The sequence below is a fragment of the Numida meleagris genome, chromosome 19 (genome assembly GCF_002078875.1).
Source record: "Numida meleagris isolate 19003 breed g44 Domestic line chromosome 19, NumMel1.0, whole genome shotgun sequence".
Taxonomy (NCBI): domain Eukaryota; kingdom Metazoa; phylum Chordata; class Aves; order Galliformes; family Numididae; genus Numida; species Numida meleagris.
This window is the reverse complement of record NC_034427.1, coordinates 11,928,344-11,953,541: the sequence shown is the minus strand read 5'-3', so window position 1 is coordinate 11,953,541 and position 25,198 is coordinate 11,928,344. Positions and strand designations below refer to the sequence as shown.

Below are 25,198 nucleotides of genomic sequence, written 5' to 3'. Positions count from 1 at the left end.
GGGAGCCCCGCCTCCTGTTGCTGATTGGTGCGCGGCCGCTCTGACGCACCGGGGCGGACCGGAAGTCCTCCGCCGGAAGTTTGTCGCCTGTCGCGGGGAGAACGCGGAAGCGTAGCGAGATGGGGTGCGATGGCGGCACAATTCCTAAGCGGCACGAGCTGGTTAAGGGGCCTCGCAAAGCTGTCAAGGTCGGGGGACGCTGCGTGGGGGCGGTGGGGATCTCGGCGGGCGGCTGCGGGGCCCGTTTTGTAAGGCTGGGCCCCGAGCTTGGGCCCGCGGCCTGAGGGAGGCAGGGCTGGTTCGCCCTGCGGCAGCTGGGGATCGGGCCTAGTGCTTAGAGTGGGGAGGGAGCGCCTTTCTTGCATCTGGGACGATATTAGGGGCTGTGGTGGAAACCGTTTTGTAGTCTGCGAGGGTTTAGGGGCATAAGTAGTCTGTTAATAGCACGGGGTTGGAGCGTGCTTCACCAGGGATGCGGTGTCTGCTGGGAACGCACCTGGGGCATCATTTAGTGGTGGCACCGGGCACCCGGTGTCGCTGGACTTGGCCCTTGGTGCTTTCTGCGTTCTATCTGATTGCGTTCTGAATATGGCTTTCCCCCCCCCTTTTTAGAGCGTTTTGCAGTATTGGACATAGTGGTGTCACCTGGATTAAAATCAGGAAAAATATCGCAGCAAACATCAGAAAAATTTCACGGATAACTTTTAATAATATAAGTAGACAAAAAGCACTTCCACTCCGTGCCAGACTGTGGCCACACTGCTACATTGTACCAACTGAAGTAGCTTCAAACCTCAGCCTTTGTGGTCTAATATTTCATAAATTCATGTTTTTAAACTGAATTTTGAGGTATCGTACTGGCACCCCCAGATTTCCTTTTCTTGTTACTTTTGTTCCTTATGGGGACTGAAACTTGTTTCAAATGGGGCTGAGATGTAGCGCTATGGAGATGAGTGGTGATAACATAAAGAGTGAAAAAGAATAAATGAGGGAAGTGTATTGATGGATGTGCCAAACTGTGAGAAAAATGACTTAGAGTTAGAAAATTGGTCCCAAGATGCAGAAACATTTTCAATAGCTCGAAACTGATCATGAGTTTTTGCTAATGTTGTTTTATGGAATAACAGAGTAGGTTTGGTGAGACGCTTGGGGATTTGATTAACACTTCAAGTGTTATTTGAATTTATATGTAAATCATTTGCAAATAGAAAAGCTGTTTTAAAATTATGAGGTTTTTTTCTTTGTTCAGGTTGACAAAACTGCTGAATTGGTGGCAAGATGGTACTACTGCACTCTGAGTCAAGAGAAGTTATGTCGGCCCATTGTAGCCTGTGAGCTAGGCAGGTATGACTTTGTATCTAGTTCTCTGTATTAAAAGGTACTAATTTGTAAATAGGAGAATGTTATGAGCATCAAATATAATTACTAAAAATTTTATTTTATAGGTTGTACAATAAAGATGCTGTCATTGAATTTCTGTTGGACAAGTCAGCTGATAAAACTCCTGTGGAAGCTGCATCGCATATCAAGAGCATGAAGGTAAAAAGGTTTAACACAGTGCCACAAAATTCAATGTCCTGCAAAATCTCAATTGGCTTGTCATCTCACTGCCTACTAAAATTGCTAAAATAGTAACCTGCAGTGGGAAGAATCTCTGGGAATGTTGGCGTAGCTGAAAAAATCATTAGTAAAGCAGTTTAAGTCTTGTTTGTTTTTTATCTTTCAGAATGTAACAGAACTAAACCTTGCAGATAATCCAGCTTGGAGTGGTGATAAGGAAAGTAAAAAAGGTGACACGTATGATGACATCCAGTCTGCACGCTTTATTTGCCCTGTGGTGGGGTTGGAAATGAATGGAAGGCATAGGTCAGTACTTTAAGTTTCTGAATGTAGATTATAAAAGTGGGTACAATGTTAAATGGAAGGTGTGGCAAGTAAAAAAAAATTAAGTAATGTTGCAAGTCATGTATGTACTTAAGTCTTTATGGGGAATAGATGTCCTTCATTTGTTTCATACTTAAAGAGGAAAAATGAAATGAAATGTTATCCCTTTCCTGAATCAAATTATATGTATGATAAAGGAGGAAAGAGTAATGCTTACAGACAACGAGAGACTCAAAGGTGTTTGAGGGCTAAGCTGTGGGCGATTGACATGGATAAGGGGAGAAAGGTTGAGTGAGACCTCCCTGTGCAGTGGAGCAAAGTGCATCAAGCAATGTATTCAAATGCTGTGCTGGTATCAACTTCTTTATTTTGCTGAAGAAGGGCTTTCCTTCACATTCTAGTTTGGACAAATTAGGAATTTCTTTTTCTGTGCATTTTTACTCTCATAGACAAGAGTGGTTGGGTTCACAGCTTGACAATTGTGAAGTATTTCTTCCTGCAGTGAATAATTAGGGTTATTCAGATGGAATTAAAGAGAGAACCTGAAAAGTAAACCCATTTTCCTCAGAGCCACCGTAAGGCAGTTTTTCTTTGTGTGGGGATGATGGAGAGGATTAAGAGTAGCTCTCCCTAAAGAATTCAAAATGATAAGATAAGGAAGATACTGTGAGCTTGCAGATAAAAATGATCTGTTGCCTTTTCTTTAAAGGTTTTGCTTCCTGAGAAACTGTGGCTGTGTGTTCTCTGAACGTGCTCTCAAAGAAATCAAAACTGAAGTTTGTCACAAGGTGGGTTTTACTTTAGCTTTAATAGCTGTGGGGTTACACAGAATCACAGAGGTAGATAGACATGTGTATGTACATATATATTTATACGTATGTATGCAGGGTTCTGTTCTCATCCACTATTATAAGTGTTTTGTTTTGTTTTTTTTCATTTGAATATGCAGATGAGTAGCTAACAGTTTGTGTATATGTGGCCCTAATTACCTTAATTTCCCTGGCATATTTTGTCCTTATATGACAGTAAAGTCAAGTCAACTGGAAAAAATAAGAGAAGAAGTGTTGTGTATTGTGCATACGCTAGGGTTAGAAGTTGCTTGTTAACAAGTAAGTGTTGTCTTCTGGTGGGTATTCTTTCAAAATGCAAAACCTTTCTGAAGCGCAGAGTGTTTGAATACTGTAGGTTGCTGGATACAGTGTTCCTCCTGGTGTTAACTGCTGGTTTAAGGATGAGGATCTGGTTTTTGAACCGAAATGTGGCCTGTGGGATCCATGTGTGCCTGCAGCATTCTCTTTGTCTTGCTGCCTTCTGCCTGCCAGTATACACGCAGGTGCCCTGCCCTGTGTGCCATGGCTGCCCGAGGGGACGTCGTTATGTGACAGAAGTGTGATTAGTGGTTCAGAAAGAACAATCCTGTCTTTGCTTGTGTACTGTCTGTATCCAGTCTTTCTTTTCATGTAATAGAATCTGGTTTTGTTTCATCTTGGGCTGAGATTTGTAGTATAAATGCAAACTGGGAATCTAGATGTGTAGCAGCTCTTTTCTCTGCTACGGTGAAATTCAGGAAAGCTCTTTGGAAACAAGCTGTTCTTGTGCATTAATCTCACCTATAAGCCTGCTATTATGTTAACAGCTGTCTCCTGAAGGACTTTGCAAAGAGATGCATTAATGATGCAGTACAAACATTGCTGAATATCTCCTCTTCAGCGAATGCAAACAGGGAGTCTGCAGTCCTCACCTTCATGTCCTTTCAGCTAGATAATCTGAACAAGGTCGTGAACGTATACTTGTGTGCTACAAGATGCATATCAGAACATGCTGTGCTTCGTGGAACTGCAGGAAATTATTTTCCTTTGCTCAAAGCAGAGGGTTTCTTCCTTTCTAGATCTCCTGGCTTTGCTCATCAGATCACTTACCGCTTTCAAGGAAGTCCCACAGAGAGCTGTCTCACTGCTCAGTTTTCTTCTCCATTTTTTTTCTGCAGCAGCTCATAGCAGTAGTGGCGCAGCGACACGCTTATCATGAAATAAGTGTTTAGAAAAATTGAATGCGTGTGCAGAGCTTGCCTAACCCAAGGAACTAGGAAAGCACCAGATGAAGAATTCAGTCTCCCTTGGTTTATCTTGACACTATTTGCTGCTGTACCATACTGGGTTTGGAAGGCTTCATAGAGCTTAGGTGCACGGAAGATGAAGCAGTCTTTTCATATGAGTGCTCTTGAGAATGAAGATAATTCCTCAGTAGGAACTTTACAAGAAGTAGTTGTACTCGTAGTACGTTTTTACACTTCGTTTTTCTAAGGCATGTTTTCAGAGTTTTGTAGAGCAAAGAGAGAAGGTTTAAAATAGGAATGGGTGCTGAGAGGTACAGGATGTGACTGTTAAGAGGAAGGAAGAGCAGCAGCTTTGCTTTGTGATAAAGGCATTTGATGGTGATGAGTGCTCTGTAGCAGGAAGCCCTGACTAACAGCAGCTTTCTGCTCTCTCCTGCTTCGTGCCTGCTGTGCTTCAGGAAGGATTGCATGTGACATAAAAAATGTCAGGTTAAAATTTGCGGTTTTAAGAGAGAACTTTTCACTTACTGTGTGTTTTGATTCTTCATCAGACTACTAAAATTAAATTAAAAGAACAACCCATACTCTTTCTAATCACGTTTTGTGTTTGAAGATGCCTTGAACAAGGCTATCAGTGCTAATCTGTGGCAGTCTGTTTGGAGGCAGGGTAATGATTATTGAGTTTGTGCTGAAACTTCCAGGCTTCTGATCTGTCTGTGTAACACGGAGATTCTATAGGTGAGATGATGCAGCTGTTCCAAATGTCTTAAGGGAATCTGTGAACTTGTGGCTTGTTGTAGGGCGACCTAAGGGGGGAGAAGGATTGGCAGCGTGCAGTGGGGCTACCAGACAGACCTGCTTTACAGTGTTCTGAACAGGCACTCTGTGGTGTTTGTGTTTGGGCTGCTCTGATACTGCTTACTCTGCACAGATTCCTGTCATTAAGACTGCACATTGCTGCCAGTGGTGTAACTGGATGATTAAAGTAAAGGATGGAATTGAGCAGGAGCTTTCTTACTGCTCAGTGCTGAAAATGCCATAGTTCTGGCATAATCAAAAGGGATGTCCAGCTTCTGAGGTATGTAAAACCCACTGCACAGAGGGGGCAGAAGGCAATGAGAAGCACAAATGTATTGTTACAATATTCCTTGTGCTTTATGTAGTTCCTTGCTTATGACCATTGTACAAACCTATTTATTAACGAAGTTTTTCAAACGTAGTCTCTTGCATCACTTCACAGTTTATTTTGGAAGTGTTTCCAGGTTCAGCAGACATTAATACATGCCTGAAGTAGTATCTTAACTATTAAAGTCTGTGCCATATAAAACACTTAATCAAATATTTAACTTAGATATAGAGCTATTGAATATGTTCCTCAGCTTTTTGAAATAAAAATTATGCATACGTCTTTCAGATATGTGTTAACGTGTGCAGAATGTTACAGAGCCCAGCGTTTCCTTGAGCCACGGTCACATTGTTCACATTGCCACTTGGTGCTTAGAGCAACAGTTACCAAAAGTTAGTAAACATCAGCTGCTGAGATCCCTGAGCTGTGTGTGTGTCACTGTGTAAGAGCAGATTGTTCTGTGTGTGGTTCTGTGAATGGTTTTCTAATGCAGGTTAAATGCTTTCAGCTTTCACAGTTTTATTACTTGATTTTTTTTGCTGATAGGTTGTAAAAGTTGATGGAAGTAAAAAAAAACAAAAAATCCACGGCAAGAAATTAATGATGTTATGATTACCTAGGGATGGCTAAAATAATGTTTCTTAATGATTAAGAATGGGAGGGTTAATCAGGACTTTGATATAAGTCTAGTTTTGTGTTTAAAATATAAAATCCTTTAGGGAAGGAGGTTCACTTGGCAGTGGCTCTCTTCAGCTGATGCTGGTGAAGTCAGAATTCTTGGTTTTAAGAAGGGAGCTTTTTGTTCCTTTTTTTGCCCCCAGTTTGGTCAGATCCTGCACGCTGAGCCAATCTGACAGTAATGCCTAGCGGATTTCACCTCCCCATTCACCTCCAAGGTGAAGCACAATTGTTCTGCGTGGCACTGATGAGCAGTGAAAGCGAAGTGCTGGCTTTGCTACAGAGACAGCAACGAGGAGTGTTACATTTGTGCTTTTAAAACCTGCAAGGAGTGGAGAAACCCTGGGAGTACCTTGCAGCGCACTGCGTGTGGTTTGGAGAGAAGTTCATTGTGCATGTTGTTCCCACTGAAATATGCAGAAACCCAGTAGCTTCAGTATTGGTTTCAGAGGGATGCTCAGCATGCCTGGCTGAATGTGCCAAGTGACTTGTTGTTCTTCCTTCCATCCACAAAGGAATGACTTCAGCAGCAGTCAGCCACGGGGTAGGCCATGAGCACTACATGAGGCTGAGTGGAGGCCTCTGGGTTGAGTTTGTAAGTTTCTGTAAATAAACAGGAACCAGCTGGTCCTTCTTTAGGTTAAAGTTCGTTTGAAAAACGTCGTTTCCAAGAAACTTGTGTGGGAAAATGAGCACTACAGTTCCAAGAAGTTTTTCTGTTCTGCTGAGGGTCATTTCTTGCTTTGCTTTTAGTGGGTTGGTTTTTTTTTTGTTTTTTTTTTTTTTTTTGAAAAATACTTAATCTTAAGCCAGTTTTCTTGCAAAATGAATGCTATGTGGGGTGTATATTGAAGTTTACATCTAAATTGCTCATAGATATTTCCTTACAATTTGTAGTTTCTAATCAAGTGAACGTATAAGTAGCAGGATATGTTTTTATTTGATCCCATCAGAGTTAATACAAAAAATGGAAGCTTATTTGGATTCAATAGAATCAAATTTTTGGCTCTATTCTTGCCAAAAAATAAGATAAAACCTTTTAAAGAATTCACCACCAACCATATCCTGTCTCCCCATCATTCCCCAGTTTCTTTGAAAGGCTTAAGGATTCATTTAAGAGCCCTTAAGGAGGGGAAGGAGCAGCTCTCACCTCAAGAGGGCCGCATCCTCATTCTCTTTGTGTTACTGTGCCCTGTTTTGACTTCAGTTGAGTATGAAAAGCCACTTCCTTAGTGCAGGCTAATTAGAACTGCATTTGGTCCACGAAGGATCTGGGAAATGAGATCCTTATCCTGGATGCTTCTAGGTTTTATCTCCAGTTGTTGTCAGGATTCAGGGAAGCTTTGTTGCCCTCCTCAGGAATTGAAAACCAGCTTTTCATTCCATTTCCCTTTGTTCCCTGGCCTCCATTTCCCATGTCACCTTGTTCTAACCTTCTGCAGAGGATCAAAAACAAGGACTTAAAGTAAACATGCGTTGCTGGACTCCTGTTACTGACACAGACACCCTTTTCAGTAGGAGCAAAGCATGAATAGTGCACGAGTGGTGTTGCCATGCTACACAATGGAATTAGAGATGCAGCTGGCCATGAAAGAAGTGAAATGGGCTGTGTCTGAAACTGGCTGTCACCTGCTTCTCTGCAAGCTCTGCAGCTTTAGTGACAAGTTTATTACTCAGAGCAATCTATTTTATAAGGCATACGGCAGACACGACTTTAATTAACTTGTGCTCTTCGTATTTCCTCTTTGTTCAGTCATTACTTTCGTTTTGTTACTTTCATACCACTCAGTCCTCCTTTTTTCAGCTACAGACATGGGGAATGTGTATATTCCAGTTAAACGAGTCACTTAGAAGATGATGAACTTCCCCCTTGTTACAGATGTAGATGTCATTTTCCCTAAGAATTAATCCTTTAGCAGTCATTGCTCTTTCTTTGACTGTAGTGAGTAACAATATCTGCTTCTTTCACTGGTGGAACAGTAGCACAGCGTTACGGCATGAGGTGCACCAAGTGAATGCAGTCTATGGATGAAAATATTGATGGGTTCTCAGTATTTTGGGTATATGCTTACATTTCAGTTAACCTCAAACATTCAGCTTCATGTTGAAATAGTTATCTTCCTGCAAACGCCAGTGATCTTCAATTGGGACCTCTGCCTGGTGCAGCACTTTCAGCCTGTGGCGTCTCTCCAGGCAGTCCATCACGAGTGGGTACGTTGCAGGCTCAAATTTGTTGGCAAACAAGTGGGGCGATTCAATAATCCACTGTAAATCCCCTGGTCCATAGACACAGATGTCTCTGATGTAATGACCTGCAAAGACAAATTGAAGTGTGTGAAAGCAACAGAAAGCTGGATGGAATCATTTAGGAATATTTTCCTTCAGTGGTGGTACTAAGACGTGTTGCCTTCTGGTTTCACACAGCGTCATTGAAATATATCTGGAGCTTAAGACTGGATTCAAAATTGAAGGCTGTGTTTTGATGTTGTATTTTACATAAGTGGATGAATGTTATCTCCACCTGCTCCTCAGACGCTGCTGTATCTCGTGGTGGGTCATGCTCAAGTTTTCCTACTTCGTTTGGATCCACTTTTAAACATGCAGTGCTTTACTAAGAGGAGTTTGTGGTTACGTATTTTTAGCTATCTTCTGCCTCTTTTCCACATGGTCAGCACTATTCTGCTTCCTTAAATCAGAGATTTAATCCAATTCAGATGTATCTGACCAGTGTGCTTGCTGAGTAACCCCCTTACTTCTCACTGAAACTGAGCAGTCTCGTTAAGGCATTGTTTAGTGTAATAGAGGGAAGTAATCAAGAATACAGGAACCTGTAAAATAAAAAAAGTACACGTGTGCAGTTCTATTGTTACCCTGTAGAATTATGGGTGTGTTGTAAGGGGGGGGGTTGGGAGAAGGGTGGTCAGTGTGAGGATACTGTGACAGTCTTTGCAACAGCGTGTCAGCAGGTATTTGGGCTGGATACAGTGGAGCAGGGAGGGTTGCTGTTCTGTGTGTTAATTTCAAAATCGAATGTGTCACCACTGAGGCACACTCAGTAGCGAGCTTGATGCATGATGTGCAATTTGCAGTGAACGCCGTTGTGGTTTGCGATAAGAACTCACGTTACCTTTGCAGCCTTTGTGTGCGCTTCCTTCTTGGTCTTTCCATTTAATGGCTCGTATGTGTCCTTCCCAGTCTGCATTTGGTGTAGCACCTGGAGCATCTTTAAAAGCGTAAAGTTCTGATAAGATTCCTTTCTACTCATTTGAGGGATAATTTTGAGAGCGTGAGCTTTTTCATAGCAAAAAATTAACGTTTTTAATTAACTCTTCAGTAGCCTGGCAGCTTACGGTCTGCACCATCAGTAGGACCGCTCTAGAACCGAGCTCCATTTCTCAGCCATTGTAAGACGAGGTTTAAAGGAGCAGCGTCAGGACTGAAAGAATGACCCCATTTATGCAGTGCAGCTCAGACAAGGTGTTGTTAAGCTCTAAAACAGAACTCAGCTCTCTGTCCCGTACCCCGGTGCTGTCGGTGCGGGGGTGGTTCCTAGCAGAAATAACGCACATCTTACCGTGCAGGCGGTTCAGTGTCACCCAGTAGTGTTCATCCGGGCTGTACGTGTCTCTTGACCATTCAAGCAACTCTTTTGCACGTGCATCACTCAGTGTAAACTCTACAAACTCTTTAGTTAATACGTAATAGGCACTCCCAAAATATATAGTCAAATTGTAGGGAGGTTTAGTTTTCGCATTCTTTGTCGGATACACGTATGACGTTCCAGAACGCACGTATTCTCGGTAACTAACCTGCGTCCTGTGTTTCATGTGAAGTGGTTGGACTACCCCGGGAGTCATATTTTTACCATTCCATTTACTTTTGATGTACTTTATAATGTCTTTGTTCGTTTTAATAGGATAATCTTGGCCACATAGATTAATAACGTAATTCCACTGAGTTTTGGAACGAACTAGGTCTCTCATGCAGTTAATATCAGCTTGTAATCTTGAAAATCCTGCATAAACGACATTTTCCCTTTTTGAGGAAATAAAAATGTTTTCGAAGCAATTAACAATGTTCTGCACAGCAGCTTTGTAATCGGTTGGTGACTTCTCGTCAACGTGTATGCAGTAAATATTCTGAGGCATATAAATAGCTCTTAGGAGCTTTACAAACATTTCCAGCTCCTTGTGAATTGTGATAATGTAAGCCAGTGAGAAATTTCCTTCTTCATCCGACAGCGGTCTCGTTATGAAGTGCAGAGCCTTCAAAACCGTGGAGCAGTTGCATGAGGTCTGGATGCAGCCGAGCGGTGCAGGGCGGTGGGTGTTCTGACAAAAGCTTCCAATTTTAAGAGCAGCGGTTTTCCCCACAAAAAGAGCTGAACAAAGTTCATCTGGGTAAAATCCACACTCTGCTGTATCTGCGCTAAACTTCTGTTTGTCTGTCCCTGCAGGAAGTGCGTCCTTCAGGTAGATGAAGGTGTAGATGAACATACAGACAGCAATGCAGAGTAAAAATCCTGATTTTGTTGCATCAAGTGGGTTCATCTTTTATTATCTAGATACTGCCTTCTGATCATAGTTTAGTTAAGCACGCAGGTTATCTGAAAGGAAGATTGAGATAGAGAGAGAGATAACCCTGTTGACTTTTTTCTTTTCATTGATGACATAGTAGTAATGCTTTTATTCAGGCTGAGGTTACTCTCTTTCCAGTTACTAGGGAGGAGTGTTTGTGTGCCCATGCTCGTGCTGCAGTGCACTGGAAACAGTACTTACAGACCATGAGGTGCTCTTGCTAGGACAAACAAAATTAGCCAGAGAACCCCAGATGGCTTTGTACACTAATTACCTGAGGGGAGGGGGGCAATAATATAGAAATTAATCCTGCTTTGAGGCAATGCGTGTTCCAGTAGGTGAGACCAGTGCAGGCTGGGCAGGGTCCAGCCCTCAGAGCTGGAGAGGTGTGTGAGCCCTGCAGCTGAGGGGCACCCAGTGCTGGGATTTGCTTGAGGCCTGGCAGCCTGATGTTGTGCCATGGAGGTCCAGCATTCAGTAAATCAGGTTAGCAACGAATTTATTAAATAACCAAAAGGGGAAGACTAAGATGCAATCCACAATATGTACCGCTCTTTATCCTCATAAAGTCAGCAAGCATTTCTAACTCATTTGAGATTTTTTTTTTTTCCCCCTTCTCTGACATCTTTGTATCAGTGCTTTGGAAAGCAGAACACGTGGGCAGCAGTCATTGCTTACTGTTAGCATACATGCATACCCTGACATAAGCATGCTACCACCACTGTTAGCATTCATAGATAGTTGTGTGATTTATGCTACTATTGGCGTAAGGATTTTTTCATTGTGATTTTTTCCTGCATGCACCTTTCCTGCTGAACATCAGAAGTGCAGCAGTCCTGAGTCCTCCAGCTCCTACCTGAGGTCTTTATGCCTTTCCTAGAGAAAATTCCTTGGAGCTGGGGAAGGGTCATCAGCTGCCATTAAGCGTAATAGTCAAGAAAGACTTCGTTTGTATTTTAAAGAGAATTCATCTTCTCTTGTACCTTATTCAGTGAATTTGTTTTTAAGGAATTTTGTAATTTAACCTGTAAATATCCCATGCTTTGCATCATAATGTATTCGTCATTATGTAAGAATGGAGAACAGTCATATTTTTGTAAATGTAGTTTTTGATCTGAATGCTGTTGTGCTTAGAAGACTCTAGATTTTCGTTAGATAAATGTGGAAAATAATTTTTAAAAAAGCAAAAAAAAAAAAGAAAACACAGTTATAGGACTGTTATAGGAGCTTGAAAATAAAGAGGGCATTGTAGTTAAGGTAAAAAAGAGACTAAGAATTTCAAAAGCATTAAGAATATAGGGTTTGTACCACGGGAACAGATACTGTATAGTAATAATATCTTGAGATCTATTAGGTTGTTGGGAAGAAATGTATTTATTGTATTGTCCTTGCTGGTGTGCACTGAATTTCGTGCTGAAGGAATGCCTCTTTTCCACCGAGCATTCCGGAAAGTGCATTTGTGTGTTAGGAGGAGAATTCATCCGTTTTGCTGCTGTGTTCTGTCAGCAGTGCTCTTCAGTCTGCGCTGAATGCACAGGCCAAAGGAAAACATGAGGAAATCAAGGCCCAGGGGAATGCTTTTTTTTTTTTTTTCTCAGCAGCTCCTAAGGGATACGTTTACTGTGTAAACAAGCTTGATTGTCTTTCAGCCGTTTACATTTAAAAAAAAAAAAAAAACAACTTCAGCAACTCAAGCCCGCTTCAATCTTTCGGTATTGCACAGAGGGGAAAAGAAAAGGAACTGCACTGTGAGGTGGAAGCGAGGATTTCCGCAGTACAAACGACGTGTGCCAGCGCTGTAGGCTGCTGTCAGCTGACTCCAGAGCCAGAGGGCTGCACAGGGGCTGTTAGAAAAAGCAGAATTTAGGGGCAGGGAGTGCTGCAGAAGCACTGAACCTTTTTGGAGCTGAAGTTAGAAAAAACAGCTTGTTCTTGGTGAATAATTAAAGGAGGGACATTACCGTTGCTTTGGAGTAGTGAATATGGTGAGATCTCTGTGGAATTTCACGGTCTGGACGTAAAAATATCACTGAAGATACTGGGCAGTGAGAGAAGTATTTGGCACTTCATAATTGCTTGGAAAACAACATCTGTCCATACAGGATGAGCGTGCTGTCTGCTCTCCCATTGTTTGTTATATGTTGGGGTTTTTTTTGGTTGTATTTTTTTTTTTTTTTTTTTAAATCGAATACAACTGCAGGCAGGTTGTGAAGGATGGCTCCCCGGGGATCCAGGCTGTGACCTGCTTGTTCCATCCCTGACACTTGTATTGCCCATCACATAATAGCTTCCAAGGATGTTTCAGATTAAGTATTTACTATGGATTTTTCCTATTGAACCGCGTAGCATCTAGAAGCTGTGTTTCATAGAGCAGCATAAGGGTGTACAAACACTGCTGTCAGCCAAGAAGAAACCATTCCTTCCCCAATGGTAAAATGATTCTGGGGAATGACTTAATGATGAAGCCTTTCCAATGAGAGCAAAATGTGACATCTTTCAGCCTCGGTGTATATTACAGGATGCACATACTGACTTTCTGCTGATGTTTTAATGGTTCTGGGGCTGGAATTGTCGCTGCTAGTCCCATTGTGTATGCAGTCTGTCACTTACAAGAGTTTCCCAGCCCCGGCTCTGTGTCCTGCTGTGAAGAGCTGTGCTGCCATATCCCTCCTGCCCTTGAAGAGCAAGATCATTTCTTAGCACTGAGATCCACTATCTGGGACCAACCCGGGCTGCCTTGCCTTCCAGTTTTACTACACCGGAGTGCCACTGTAGGTATTTAGTGTTACCAAAATGCCTCCCTGAAACCCAGCCTGTTCTGCATTATGGAGAGGTTTGCTAAACCTGGAGTGCGAAGTTATCTTAATATGTAGAAGTGCTGAGAGTGCTGTTGGACACTCTGAAAAACAGCCCCTTGTAGGGATTTTCACACATCTTTATGGCTGCTGTCATGGATGTCACCTAATGGACAACTGTCTTAATCCAACTCCATTGAAAGGTAAACTCGAAAAAAATTTAATCGTACTGGAAAATAAAGCCTCTGAAGCATCATCTCAGTTTATGAAAACTCCATTAACTGTATATATGTTGCAGTACATTTCAGATTTGGTGTGGGATGATCTCACAGCTCCCTGTTTCTTCCTGCTGTAGGGTTTTGGAGTGCAGCATTGCCTCTAAACCTCCTGTTTTGTCTGAACTCTTTGAACTGGTTAATATTAATGTCGTTTGTGTGCCAGTGATTCAGTGAAACAAATGCCTTAGAAATACTTCATCTTCTAATAATTAAATGGCGAAAAGGCCTTAGCTCCTGTATTTCCAAATCTTCTTATGCCTGTTTGTCCTCTGAAAGATGTCTACACGAAGGCCTGCGTAAACGTTTCATAAGCAAGTGAATACTAATTTAGTCCTCTGAAAACTCTAACAACTGCTTTTTACTTTGCCTTTTCTCTAAGCCTTGGTGAGTATGCTGACTCTGCCTCTGTGCTGTGACGTGGATCACGAAAAAGAAAAAATTCTTCCTCAATCCCAGTACATACTGCCTTACACATTTTAAATCATTCTTATTTGAACATTACAATATTTACCAATAAATACAAGCGGTTTTATGGAGGTGTACCTTTCTATCTGCAATTTTGTTGTTGTTGGATAGCGTGTTTGACCTCATTACAATTTCAATGAAAGAGTATGGCAGCTATTTAAGCCATTAAGATATATGGTTTTGAGATGCTGCATTGGTTGCAGCAGAAGCAAACCACTTATTTGTAAGTGCTGAGACTTTTGATGCAAACAGTGCTTGTAGTAATGACCAACCAGTCCTGTACATCAATGACAAAGAGAAAACAAACCCTGCCTGCAGGCTTGAGTATCCTGATAAAGTGAAATGGCCTTTCTGAAGTGAAAATATTTATCACTTTACAAAAATTAAAATATTTTGTGCTTTGTTTAAAACCTGAAGTCTGAAAATCTAATTTATTTCCTCTTACCTTGTCCAGAATCAGGCAGGAGAAGGCAGCGTAATAAAAATAAATAGAGTCCTGTTGTCCTTCAGCAAAATTCAGCCAGCGTTCTTCATTCTGTTGCTTGTGTGGAAATTTCATGTAACTGAAAGGGGTTAAACATTAACATGAGTTTGTTTAGGACTTGGTCTGGTTTCCTGCGATGCTTAGCATATTTATTCTGCAGCAGTGCTGTTCAGCTTCGGAAGAAATGTCCTCTGCTTCAGGATAATAAGAGAAAACTTGAGCTTCTCCAGATTTCTGGTGCCGCTGTTCAGAGACAGTCTTTAAAAGGCCTGAAATCAGGCTTTCAGATATGTAGAGTACATTGCTGCTGATTATAAATAGTCGTGGTTTACCTCCGAGGCTTTAACCCCAGTGCTGCTAGCAGAGCGTGCTAGATGATGAGAACGGAAGGGAAAGTCGCCCTCCCTCCTCCTCCCCCCCCCCCTTCTTAACTGTTTGCATGCTGAAACTTTCCAGATTGCAGCAAAGAAGCATGGGAAAGAATCGCCCCGGTCACTTCTGGTGTCTGACGCCAAACAGATACTGGATGAAATGTCATCCTCCCAAACCCTTTCCTGTTTGTAGTTTTATTAGGATTCTCGGGGTTTTTTAGTAAGTGAAAAATGAACAGTTCAGGTTTACTGGACTTACAAAGCGCTGGCAATAAGGGGGAAGGCTGGCGTGTTTTGGATACGTACAGGTAAAAATAGAGTATTGCTCGGAAATAAACAGAAAACCTCAATGTAAATTAGGGCACAGCTGCGGGTACGGCAGATAGAGAATTATCACTGACTTGAAGGGAAGCTCTGTGAATAGAGGCTGCGGCTTGGGCAGCCTGATGTGGTGGCTGCTGTAACTCCTGAGAGAAAGCACACGTTCTGTGCCATGCTCCATGTGTAGGAGACTGCCCTGCTCCTCCCAGGTGATCATTCAGCCTTTGTCCCGTTGCTGCTCGGACACGGTGCCAGAAATGGTGCTCACAGCTCCTGCCGTGCTGCCCTTCCTGTGAGGGAGCTTCTGGAAAGCTCTCCCAGAACATGTTTTTAGTTAACGATTACTGTCTCTTGTAGCTGTTAATACATCGAGCTTGTGTGGCTGGTGAATGAATACTGGCTTGGTCCTTGGCTGAACAGCATGTGTGCTCTGCCCCATCCCTGAATGCTGCCCTGTCTAAGGAGGGATGGGCGGGTTGTGGGGATGCACGTTCCCTGCTCTGGTGAGGACTCTTTTTGGAGAAGCATCCATTCCTTCTGCCTCGCTCCTAATGGTCACATGAAGGAGGACTGCAGGAGTTAATTAGCGTTCGTAGTTCAGAAAATGACTTTCAGGTTTCTGTAGGACATTAAATTTTAACGTTGATGTAAATATCCAGGTAGTGGAAATGTATTTGCCTGTTATCTAATTGCATTATGAGGCTGTAATAGTCATGGGCAGAACTACACCTTAAACACTGAACAAAAAAAATCCCTATTAGAATCAATTTACAGCAAGAAGTCGGCTACAAATGTTGTCTTCTAAGTTTCGGCCACATAAGATGATGTTGATATTACTTAAGAAGAAAAAGACAACTTTTGTTCTCTAACAAAGGCAACTATCCTACCCTATTAAATTCCTTTATTGTTCACATGATTTCAAGTCTTTGGGTGTGTGTTTTGTGAAGTTGATGGTAGGTGGGTGTGTATATGTGTGTGTGTTACAGACACGTAGATTGTAGGATATGCAGCATATACATAAATGTACAAATATCAGATTTGGAAGACTTCTTAATTATACATGCACAAGCTTTAAATAATTCCTTGATGTACGTTAAACCATTTTGGTGTAACGAATGTACTTTTATGCTTTCGTGATTGGATCCTGGAAGGACACTTGGACAAAACCTATGCAGCGTGTCCAGCACGTCCTTCAGTGCAAATCCCTTGGGCGTGCAGCTCTTCAGTTACCCCGAGTCTCACCCAGGGGTCTGCAAGCTGCTGTTCTAATGCCTTTGTCCATTTCAGATTAGTGTTCAAGTTCATTGGAGTGTCTTCTGCTCAAGGTGCTGCAAAAGCATCAAGGAACTGCGGCAAATACCTTCATATGTATTTCAAGTCCCAGTATAAACAAGGTGCAGCAAGGAGACCTTGTGATATTGTAGGACAAACACCTGCCAGAGAACGCCTTAATCAGAAGGGATAACCTTTCTGAATCTGAACACTGAAATCCCTTTGTTTTTTACACAAACATTTCAAGTTCTTGAAATGAAATCTTTTTTTTTTCATGAAAGAACAGTGATTGCTGTTAAAAAAATACTTTGGAATTTTATTATTTATTACTGTAATTAGGGAAACTGGGGAAGATGGAGTTGGTGCAGTGTGTATAGCTTGCTGCAGTTAGGTATGTTTGGATGTGTTTGGCTTCTGTATACCACCTGCCTGTTGTTGAGGCAAGAAATGCTCTGGTCTGGTGTACAGAACACAGTTTTTTCCCCCATTTCTTATCAATATTTTTCATTTTAGAAGAGTTCCACCTGTGTTTTCCAGACGAGAACCCAGAGTTTCTTTCCTTTTTTTAAAATGTATCATTTATTTCACATCAACCTCTACTGCAGGAAGTAGCCTGTTGTTTTTGTACACTCAGTAGGAGATGATTTCAAAAACTATCGCACAGATTAGTTCCTCAATCATCAACCTGTATTTGGATGTGTGTATTTCATGCTGCACTCAGGAGAAAATCAATGAGAAATGAGCATGTAGGGCTTCTCTGGGATCAGTATTGTTCCCGTCATTCCATCCTCAGGGTAAAGACTCATGGGCTGTGCTCACTGTCCAGTCTTTGTGCTCTCAAGTGCCTGAGCTCACACTGAGCTGGTATTTCCAGCAGTGGTTTCTTGAGTAGCAACAGAAAAATGTGGGTTACTGTCCCACTTCCTGTGTGAGATGCACTGTTCTGCCCAACACACTGAATATTCATCTCCATAACCCTTCCTTCTCCTTCATAGTGTCCCGCTATTCGTTTCTCAGACTGCTCATCACTTGAGTTAACTGTGTTTGTTGTAATTAAAGAAACGAAGGGACGCGTGTACGGTACTTTAATCCCTGCTACCAGTGCACGAGTAACCTTTATAAACCTTAGTTCTGAAAACAGGGGAGTAGTGACAGAGAGAGGATCAGAAACCGATCCTGCAGAGTAGCAGAAAGCTTCTGGATTTACCAAAATGAATTTTAAAAAAAAATTGAGATCTTACGATGGGAAATGCTCTAGTCAGTGTGCTGGGCGTTTGCCAGACGATTAAAAATTGTGCAGAGACATCTGTGTACTCAATCAGAAAACTAGTTGCATGAAGCAGATTACATATATAATCCAGATTAATTAATAAATGCACTTTGAAAATGTAAAACTCGGTGGTGTTTAATGAATCAGGTGAAGGACAGTGAGATAGCAAGGCCGGGTTAATGAGTAATGCCATTGTTATGGCTCCCTTGTATAAATTAATTGCTGTTCTCAGGCCTCGTTGCTTATATAGACTGTCAGTAAGTGGAAAGATGCAGTGTCATACTGCTCAGATCTTAATCAAATGCATTCATGAGTAAAAAAAGAATGGGTGGAAAATGGCTTTGAAGGCCTTAGAATTTCCAAACTGTGAAAATGTTTTTAGAACTTGCTGTGCAGATTGGCGTGGGAGAGGCTTTTATACATGGTTATCAGCAGTTCACGAGTCACCACCAAGCTGAATGTTTTTGTTCTTTCCATAAGAAGGAAGGGTTGTTGGTCAGGGCAGATTCTGCCTTTGGTGTTTTAAGTGAGAAACTGTATGAAACTGTTAGAAGAGAAAAAACACTGGGGAAGACAAGCAGCAATGGGAAAGGTTAGAGAACTCCTTGAAGAGAAGAGGGTAAAGGGAGGGGTTAATCCTAGCAAAGGTTCACCAACGTGAAGGCCCTGAACAAGCAGTGATTTTTGTCCTCTTTTCTTGAAGTGTGGTGTTCCCTTTCAAGAGGAAGATGTGATTATCCTTAATGGTAATAAAGAAGATGTGGAAGTACTGAAGAAAAGAATGGAGGATAGAAGACTCAGAAGTAAATTAGAAAAGGTAATCTTATTTTATATTGAGAGAGTTATTTTCCGTAATGCAATCTGCTGTCAGATCACATAATTTTTTCGTACCCTCTGCGGGGTTTACTTGGTACGCTGCGTTGTACTGCAGTGCTACTTCTAGAAGCAGAGCTCGTGAGGTTCTGTGTGTATTGCACTAGCAGTGTGCTGACCTTGTGTCTGCTGGAACTCTCTTGTGACTAGCAGGCATGGTGCTCTGAAAACGATGGAATTCAGTGATATGGGTATAGTGAAGCAGGGTGCCAAGAAATGTGGTCGTGTTCTGCAGTTCTTAAGGTCCTGATCAATGGCAGTGATTTTTCTCACGATGCCATTGAGGCCTTGGTGGTTTTTTTTTTTATTTGAACAGGCAAAATGCCATCAAAATGTCCCTACTATGCACTCTACTGTATGCTGCTGTTCTGCTAAGTAGCAGTTGCTGTGTGCTGCAGAATTGTCAAAGAACAGCAATGCAGTGAAAAAGGTCCCATGTGAAGAACTATTTTTTTCTAAACCATCATTGCTACTCTGGAGGGTGACAAAGCAAGCAAAAGCTGCAGCATTAACTCAGCCCAAAGCAAGCAGATTTACTGGGATCTTAAGAATGTGATTCTTCATCTGACACTTCTAACAAGTGAGGCTTTAGATGTTGGCCCATGTTTCTGCACTTGGTTTTTGTCTGCCTCTAAGATGAGGTGAGAAAGAAATGTTTTTTCCAGGTTCTGTTGAAGTGAATATATAGCTTTGGCTCATACAGTCTGACAGTCAGAAAGCCAATGCTGCCCCTAATTTCTGCACAAGAAACTACCACCACCAAAGTGTGCTGGGCACTTGTGTCACATAGCTGTGTCAGTATAGTTGCTCTTGTTAGCAGATGAAAGATCGTTATTTGGTCTTTGAACTCTTTATGCGTTTGTTACATGCCAATATTTTTTGTTGTTTGTTTAGAGGAGATCTCTGTTACTGGCAGGTGCAGCATTTGCAAATCTCTCAGCAGGCTCCTTGTGTTTGGCCCTCAGTTTCTGATGGGTTTTGCAGCACTGCCCTGCCTTGTTGCCAGATGAACTTCTCGCAGCAGCAACCAGTCTTCCCTGCTGTCACTGGTGCTGCTTGTTCTAATGTGAGATCTGTGAGCTCCAGCCCCATCAGGGCACAGCTGGTCGTTTGGGGTTTGCTGGTGCTGCTGTTGCCCAGCTCTTCTGTCAGCAGGGAGCAGTGCACGTGCTGCAGCTGTACGTGGAGCAGGAAGCACGAGCTGCCTGTCTGCGTGCCCATAAGATGAAGCATAAAGAAGATGGAGCTAGCACTCTTCTCTAGCAGTCTTTTCAAGCTCGAGTTTCTCGTGTGTGCCCATGATGAAATATATATAATATACATTCATATATACTATGCCTAATGTTGATGAACATCTTATAATTCAGTTGCCGGATAATGGGAGGTAGCTTTTCTTTTTAAACTTGTCAGTAATAACGAAGATGGGAGCACCCTGACAATAAGGATTCTTTTTTGTGAGCGCAGTGGAGAGCACCAGGAGAGCCCAGCCTGCTTCCAGCACAGCACTGCTCTACCACCACCTTCTGGCTGAGCTCTGCACCAACACATGGGCTGGCATCTTTTTCCCAAAGTGTTAGTCATGTTCTTCACAGCGTCGGTTCTCCTTATTCTTATAAAATGTTTAAATAATTTATTTTCTTACTCTTTGTCTGACATCCTTGAATTATGTGCTCCTCTCTGAGTGTATGCAGTCTGCTTTTGTGGTACTGACACCAATGGCTGTTCTAATACATCTTTCAGTTTATGTAACACAAGCCAGCAATGGGTTACTTGTTGTTGCTGCTGTTTATGGGTTTTTTTGTTAGTTCTTTTTTTTTTAATCCGGACAGTTATAAATTAACTTGGAAAATCTGGTCCCCAGATGCTTTTACAAAATTTAGGTTAACTATTCGCACCTTTTCTTCCCAAGGAATTTGCAGTAAGGAGCCCAGTTATTGCAAGTTACCCAGAAGGGATTTTTTAATTAACTAAATGAAAAGATGTGAGATAAAATGTGGGATTATTCTGAATTTCTTACTGAAAAATATCTTCACTGATTAATTACTTTGTCTTGTTTAAAGCCCTTCAGTTTCCTGTCCTGCCCTGTGGGTCCAGAGTGTGAGATCACCTTGGTGATTATCCCCCCTGCCCCCCCACAAAGTGTACAAACCAAAATAGCAAAGCCAGACAGATTAGTTTTGGCCTGTGTTGTTTTCTTCAGGATTCCTTCAAGGTTTCTGAGATTATTATTTTTGCCTTAAATGAATAATATCAGAAGTATGGGGCGATATTGTGGAAGTAACGGTTTCATGATGTAAGACATAAAAAAAAAAAAGTAGCAAATTGTGTGTCTATCAAATGCCAGCTGGGATTTGCATATCCTGTCAGTGCATCAGCTGATGTCTGCTCGTGTCGTTTCAGAAGTCAAAGAAATGTAAGTCAGCAGAATCAACTGCCCAGCAAGTCACCGCTGAAGGTAACGTCACAGCTAAAATTAACCATATTCTCTTATGAGTCACGAAACAGATGGATGATTTCACTTTTTTATTTCATAGATTCTCCAGGCCCATCTAAAGTTAAGAACAGAAAGGACTGTATCGGCTCCAGTTCCGGGGAGAAGAGGCACATTATCTTCACCAAAAGTTCAGGTTGGTGGCTGTGCTTTCATCTAAGCGTGAAAAAAGCACGCCAGTAGATCTGCTTTGAAAAATATTGTAGGAGAAACCCGTGTCTGACAATTCCATGCTGGAGTTTTCAGAAGCTGCCCTGTTACTTCCTTTTTTTTTTTTCTGACTTTTATGTAAAGACTCATTTGAGTTAAAACCTGTCACTTCTATCACATCGCCAGTCCTTGTGTATTCTTTTGCTGCTTCATACTTCTTTACATTTTCAGTTCTCCCTGTTCTGACTTTCGAACTTCGTCACAGCCTATCTTCATTTGTCATCTTTCTCAGTAGCAAAAGGTCAGCTCCTGTCTTCAGCTGAGCCGTGATTTCGTGGCTCACTTTTTCGCAGAAGCCACTCTTCTCAAAGTGTGTCCTGAAGGCTGTCTTGTCCAGCTGGAGCAGGAGGCTGCCTCATGAGCTGGCACAATAGGAACTGTACTCAGCTTTTTCTTAAAACCCAGTTTTGCAGTTCTATCTGCAGAGCTGTACGGAACTGACCCTGCTGAAACTCTGCGAGGGCTTCTGCTTGTCAGTTCTTCCTCATTCTGCCCAGTTCATCCCATCTGCTTCCATCACGTAGTGAATTTTGGTAAATATCAGGATAGTAGGGATTGACTTATTATAGTTTCTTTATACCTGAAACTACAGACTCTTTGCACATGCTTGTGACTGGTGAATGTCGTGGTGGTAACTAATTGAGTAAAAAACACTCTTAGCCAAATTGCATTTTTTTCAGTGGGTCAAGGCAGACTTGCTTGTGTCATTCCAGTGTTGCTATGCTTTGAGTTGGTGGGAACCAACCTGAACAAATGGGATTAGAGATTCTTATTCGCACAGTTATATAGACAAGGGTTTGGTGTATCTACTTTACTGAGAAGAGATCATGAGGAGAATTAGTTGTTTTCCCAAAGTGCAAGTGGTCAAAAAAAAATCTTTCATGAGAGTTCATCTCAATGAAGTGTATTAAAACATCCCAAGCTGATGACTTGACTTGTGGTCATTTATTTCAGCTGCTAATTTGCTATGTGTCTCTGGTAGCATTGGAATATAACTTCAGGATGTATTGATGTATCTACAGTTGTCATGAAACTACAAATAAACTTTCCTGTCCCTTAGTCCAGAGGATAGTGGATGATTTAGGTAGTACATGTTATGTTCTTTAATGTCTCCAATTAATACTGATACTTTCATACAGAAGTATGGGTGTGTTTTTCAAGCCAGTCTGAGGTTTCAAAGTGAAGAATTCAAGTACTGCATCCACAAGGGAAGCCAATATAATCTCTTTAAAGAATCTAAGAGTAGTGTATCTACAGTTCATCGTTTCTCTGTGGGAGAAACAGAGTTTCCATCAGAAATGCTTCACCTGCCACTTGCTGTTTTCAGAGAGGTTAAACTTTAGAAAGCATTTAATTTGAGATTTATTAAATTGCTCTAGGATGTTTAGGAACCTGGTAGTTCTGGTCATGTTTGATGTCTTTTCCAGCAATGCAAAGGAGAAAAACATGCCTTTTGAAGTGTCGGGTCGCTGGTTTGTTTCTGACAGCAATTACGTTGAGCAGAAGGGGAATAGAAGGAGAGAGGGAAAATAAAGAAAAATCCATGGAGTGAGGAATGCCAGTAGCACAGGAATTAATTTGTGAACATGGCACCCCAAGGTTTCTGGACTTGCAGCATACACATTCATTTTTTCAAATCCATTGTTTGGTAATTCCTTCCAGACAACTGTCAGTGCCATTAAAAGCAGCATTCTCCAAACACATAAAAACAATCTGATCTGTGATGCTTTAGAATTGCGTGTAGAATTCTTGGGACTGCATGCAGAAATCAGCTCAGTGCATTTTCAGACTCCCCAGTAGTTATTTACACACAGTTGTGCCTAAGATACATGAAATATATGGCATTTCTGCTGACTTTAATGTAGTAATTTCTTTGTGCAAGAGATTTGTTACATGCTTTTTGAAATACTGCCTTGCTGCTTCAGAGAAAGCTACACAGTCATTAAGAGCTGGTTTTCTGTTGGGTTTTGTTTGTTTCTGTAGCAGTAGATGTAATACACTGAGAGAAATGGTATCAGAAACAGAGGGATGGGCATTTTCCTATCCCAAATATGAAATAGAGGAATGTAGACAATTGTTACTGGTCATAAATGACTTTGCAAAGAATAAAGGGAGAAGATCAATTCCCCAGGGACGGTATTTCACAAGCTTAGCTTTGGTCATTCGATAGCTGATGTTCAAACAATACTTCAGAGTGGTGGAATAATTTAATGGCTCTTTCTTAAAACTCGAGTTCGGAGCCGTTTTTCACTTGGAGGAATAAATGTTGTCAGTACTGAGTTACAGCACAAGGGGGTTACATGAGTGGGAAAGAATTACTCTCCAGGATTTGTAAATGCTTTTTCAGCCTGAGTTCTGTAAGCTGGGAACATGTTGCTGTTGAGTTCAATTACATTTTTGTGTGTGGAAAAAATGCACGTGCTCCTTGTCTGTACATACAATACGTTAAATTGTTTTACCAGTATTCATGTAAACACTTTTTTTTTTTAATTGAGAGCTGTTATGTGTGTTTGATTCTGTTCCTCTTTTTCTAGCAGACGATGGAAGTTCATCTGTCCCAGCAAAAGTCCATAAGGCTTCTACTGCCACTAAGAGATCCATTGCAGACAGCGAGGAGAAATCTGAGGCATACAAATCTATTTTTACAACACACAGCTCAGCAAAACGTCCCAAGGAAGAGTGTTCCAATTGGGTTACTCACACAGCATACTGCTTCTGAAACAATGTTGAGCCTGATTGTAACGTTCACCACCGCTTTCCTTCCCCGAGGCTTTTTCTGCACAGCTGTAATGCAGAACATTTGTTGTAATCTGATGTTATCTGGAATTCAGTCTGCAAGTTGTTTGTAAACTAACAAATAGCTAATGAACTTGTGTTAGTTGCAACTTCTATTAAATAAAAAACAGATAGCCAGAATCCATGTTGCATCAGTGTTCTAAAATCTTGGATTGTTTACCCAGTGTGTTTTTTGTTGTTTCCCCAGTTGTATGCTGTGCTACAGTAACCAGTGTCTCAGTAGCAGATGTGAGGATAGGAGGATCTGCCTACTCTCCTCTTCTCTTGATGTTTGCTGCAATTGTATTTGAAGTTTTCATTCTATCAGCGCAGAAATTCAACTTTCTTAAGGATTCTTCAGATGTTTTCAAGTAATGGACATTTTGATGGAGCATATCATAACCATAACCCCTTGTGTTCAGTTAAACAGGCATATAAACACTTATGTTGTTAGTGTTAGAACAGAATAACTTCCAGTCGTCATGTATTACCGTGAGCTTTCCTCTAGCCCTTTTATTCTTAGCTTTTCTTCACATACAGGAGTCCTATTAAAATGTTAGTAGTCCACAGCAATGATTTAGTGGCTGAATATTTGAATTCAGTAAGAGCTGCATGAAATGTCCAGCAAGGGGCATGGAGGCTTTCTGCCTTCCCTTCTTCCCTGTGAAAAATTAAAGTCTGCTGTAGTGACCTTGGCTCAAACAAACCAGAACAGAAGTGCAGGAGGCAGGCAGCTCCTGCAGCCACTGCGTGATGTTACAGCGTTACCTCTGTGTGTGAAAATGATTAATTATCCTCATCATTTCTTTTTAAAAGTGTCCCCATTTATAATTGGCTGTAGTTAATTAGAAATGCGGATGCTGTGTTTGTATTTGCGTAGGTGATCTTCGTGGTTCAGGCGTGTTGAAAGAAACTGCTGGGATTTTATTTTGATTTTGATAGGTGTAATTAAACATTGGCTCGCAGTAGAGTTTATATGGCGGTAAGCATTTTTGTTTTCCAGAGATGCGAATGCATCTATATATCACATCAAACAGTTTGGGGTTTACTTGAGCTTCCAGGAAGCAAGCAGGCACGCTTTGTAAGCACGTCTCGTTATCAGCTTGCTTTGCCCTGTTCTCTATTCTTTTCCTGTTTGCTGTTATCTTTTGTTATTTGTTACAGATAACGAAGTTGCTGCACATAAAGATAGACCACAGCAGTCCCTTTACTTGCAGCCTGATTCTGTTTTGACAATATGGGTTAACGTCTTACTCGTATTGATAGGATTGC

General features: G+C 41.6%; 2 protein-coding genes across 4 annotated transcripts; one reads left to right on the top strand and one right to left on the bottom strand.

Moving 5' to 3' along the window:
• RTFDC1 (replication termination factor 2 domain containing 1) lies at window positions 36-24,071 on the top strand. Of its 2 annotated transcripts, none has more exons than XM_021417212.1 (9): window positions 36-188; window positions 1,250-1,344; window positions 1,446-1,539; window positions 1,727-1,866; window positions 2,594-2,672; window positions 18,281-18,394; window positions 20,851-20,905; window positions 20,985-21,077; window positions 23,689-24,071. In XM_021417212.1, the coding sequence occupies exons 1-9, from the start codon at window positions 120-122 to the stop codon at window positions 23,868-23,870; spliced, it is 921 nt and encodes a 306-aa protein (XP_021272887.1). In that variant the 5' UTR covers window positions 36-119; the 3' UTR covers window positions 23,871-24,071. The 2 variants fall into 2 exon arrangements, with proteins under 2 accessions (XP_021272887.1, XP_021272886.1); XM_021417211.1 differs by having other exon boundaries at window positions 23,686-24,071.
• Window positions 7,515-16,522, bottom strand: GCNT7 (glucosaminyl (N-acetyl) transferase family member 7). Of its 2 annotated transcripts, XM_021417209.1 has the most exons (4): window positions 14,305-16,522; window positions 9,319-10,350; window positions 8,872-8,967; window positions 7,515-8,056 (listed from the first exon to the last, which is right to left on the bottom strand). In XM_021417209.1, exons 2-4 carry the CDS (start codon window positions 10,292-10,294, stop codon window positions 7,830-7,832), a joined length of 1,299 nt encoding a protein of 432 aa, XP_021272884.1. In that variant the 5' UTR covers window positions 10,295-10,350; window positions 14,305-16,522; the 3' UTR covers window positions 7,515-7,829. The 2 variants fall into 2 exon arrangements, with proteins under 2 accessions (XP_021272884.1, XP_021272885.1); XM_021417210.1 differs by lacking the exon at window positions 14,305-16,522 and having other exon boundaries at window positions 9,319-10,612.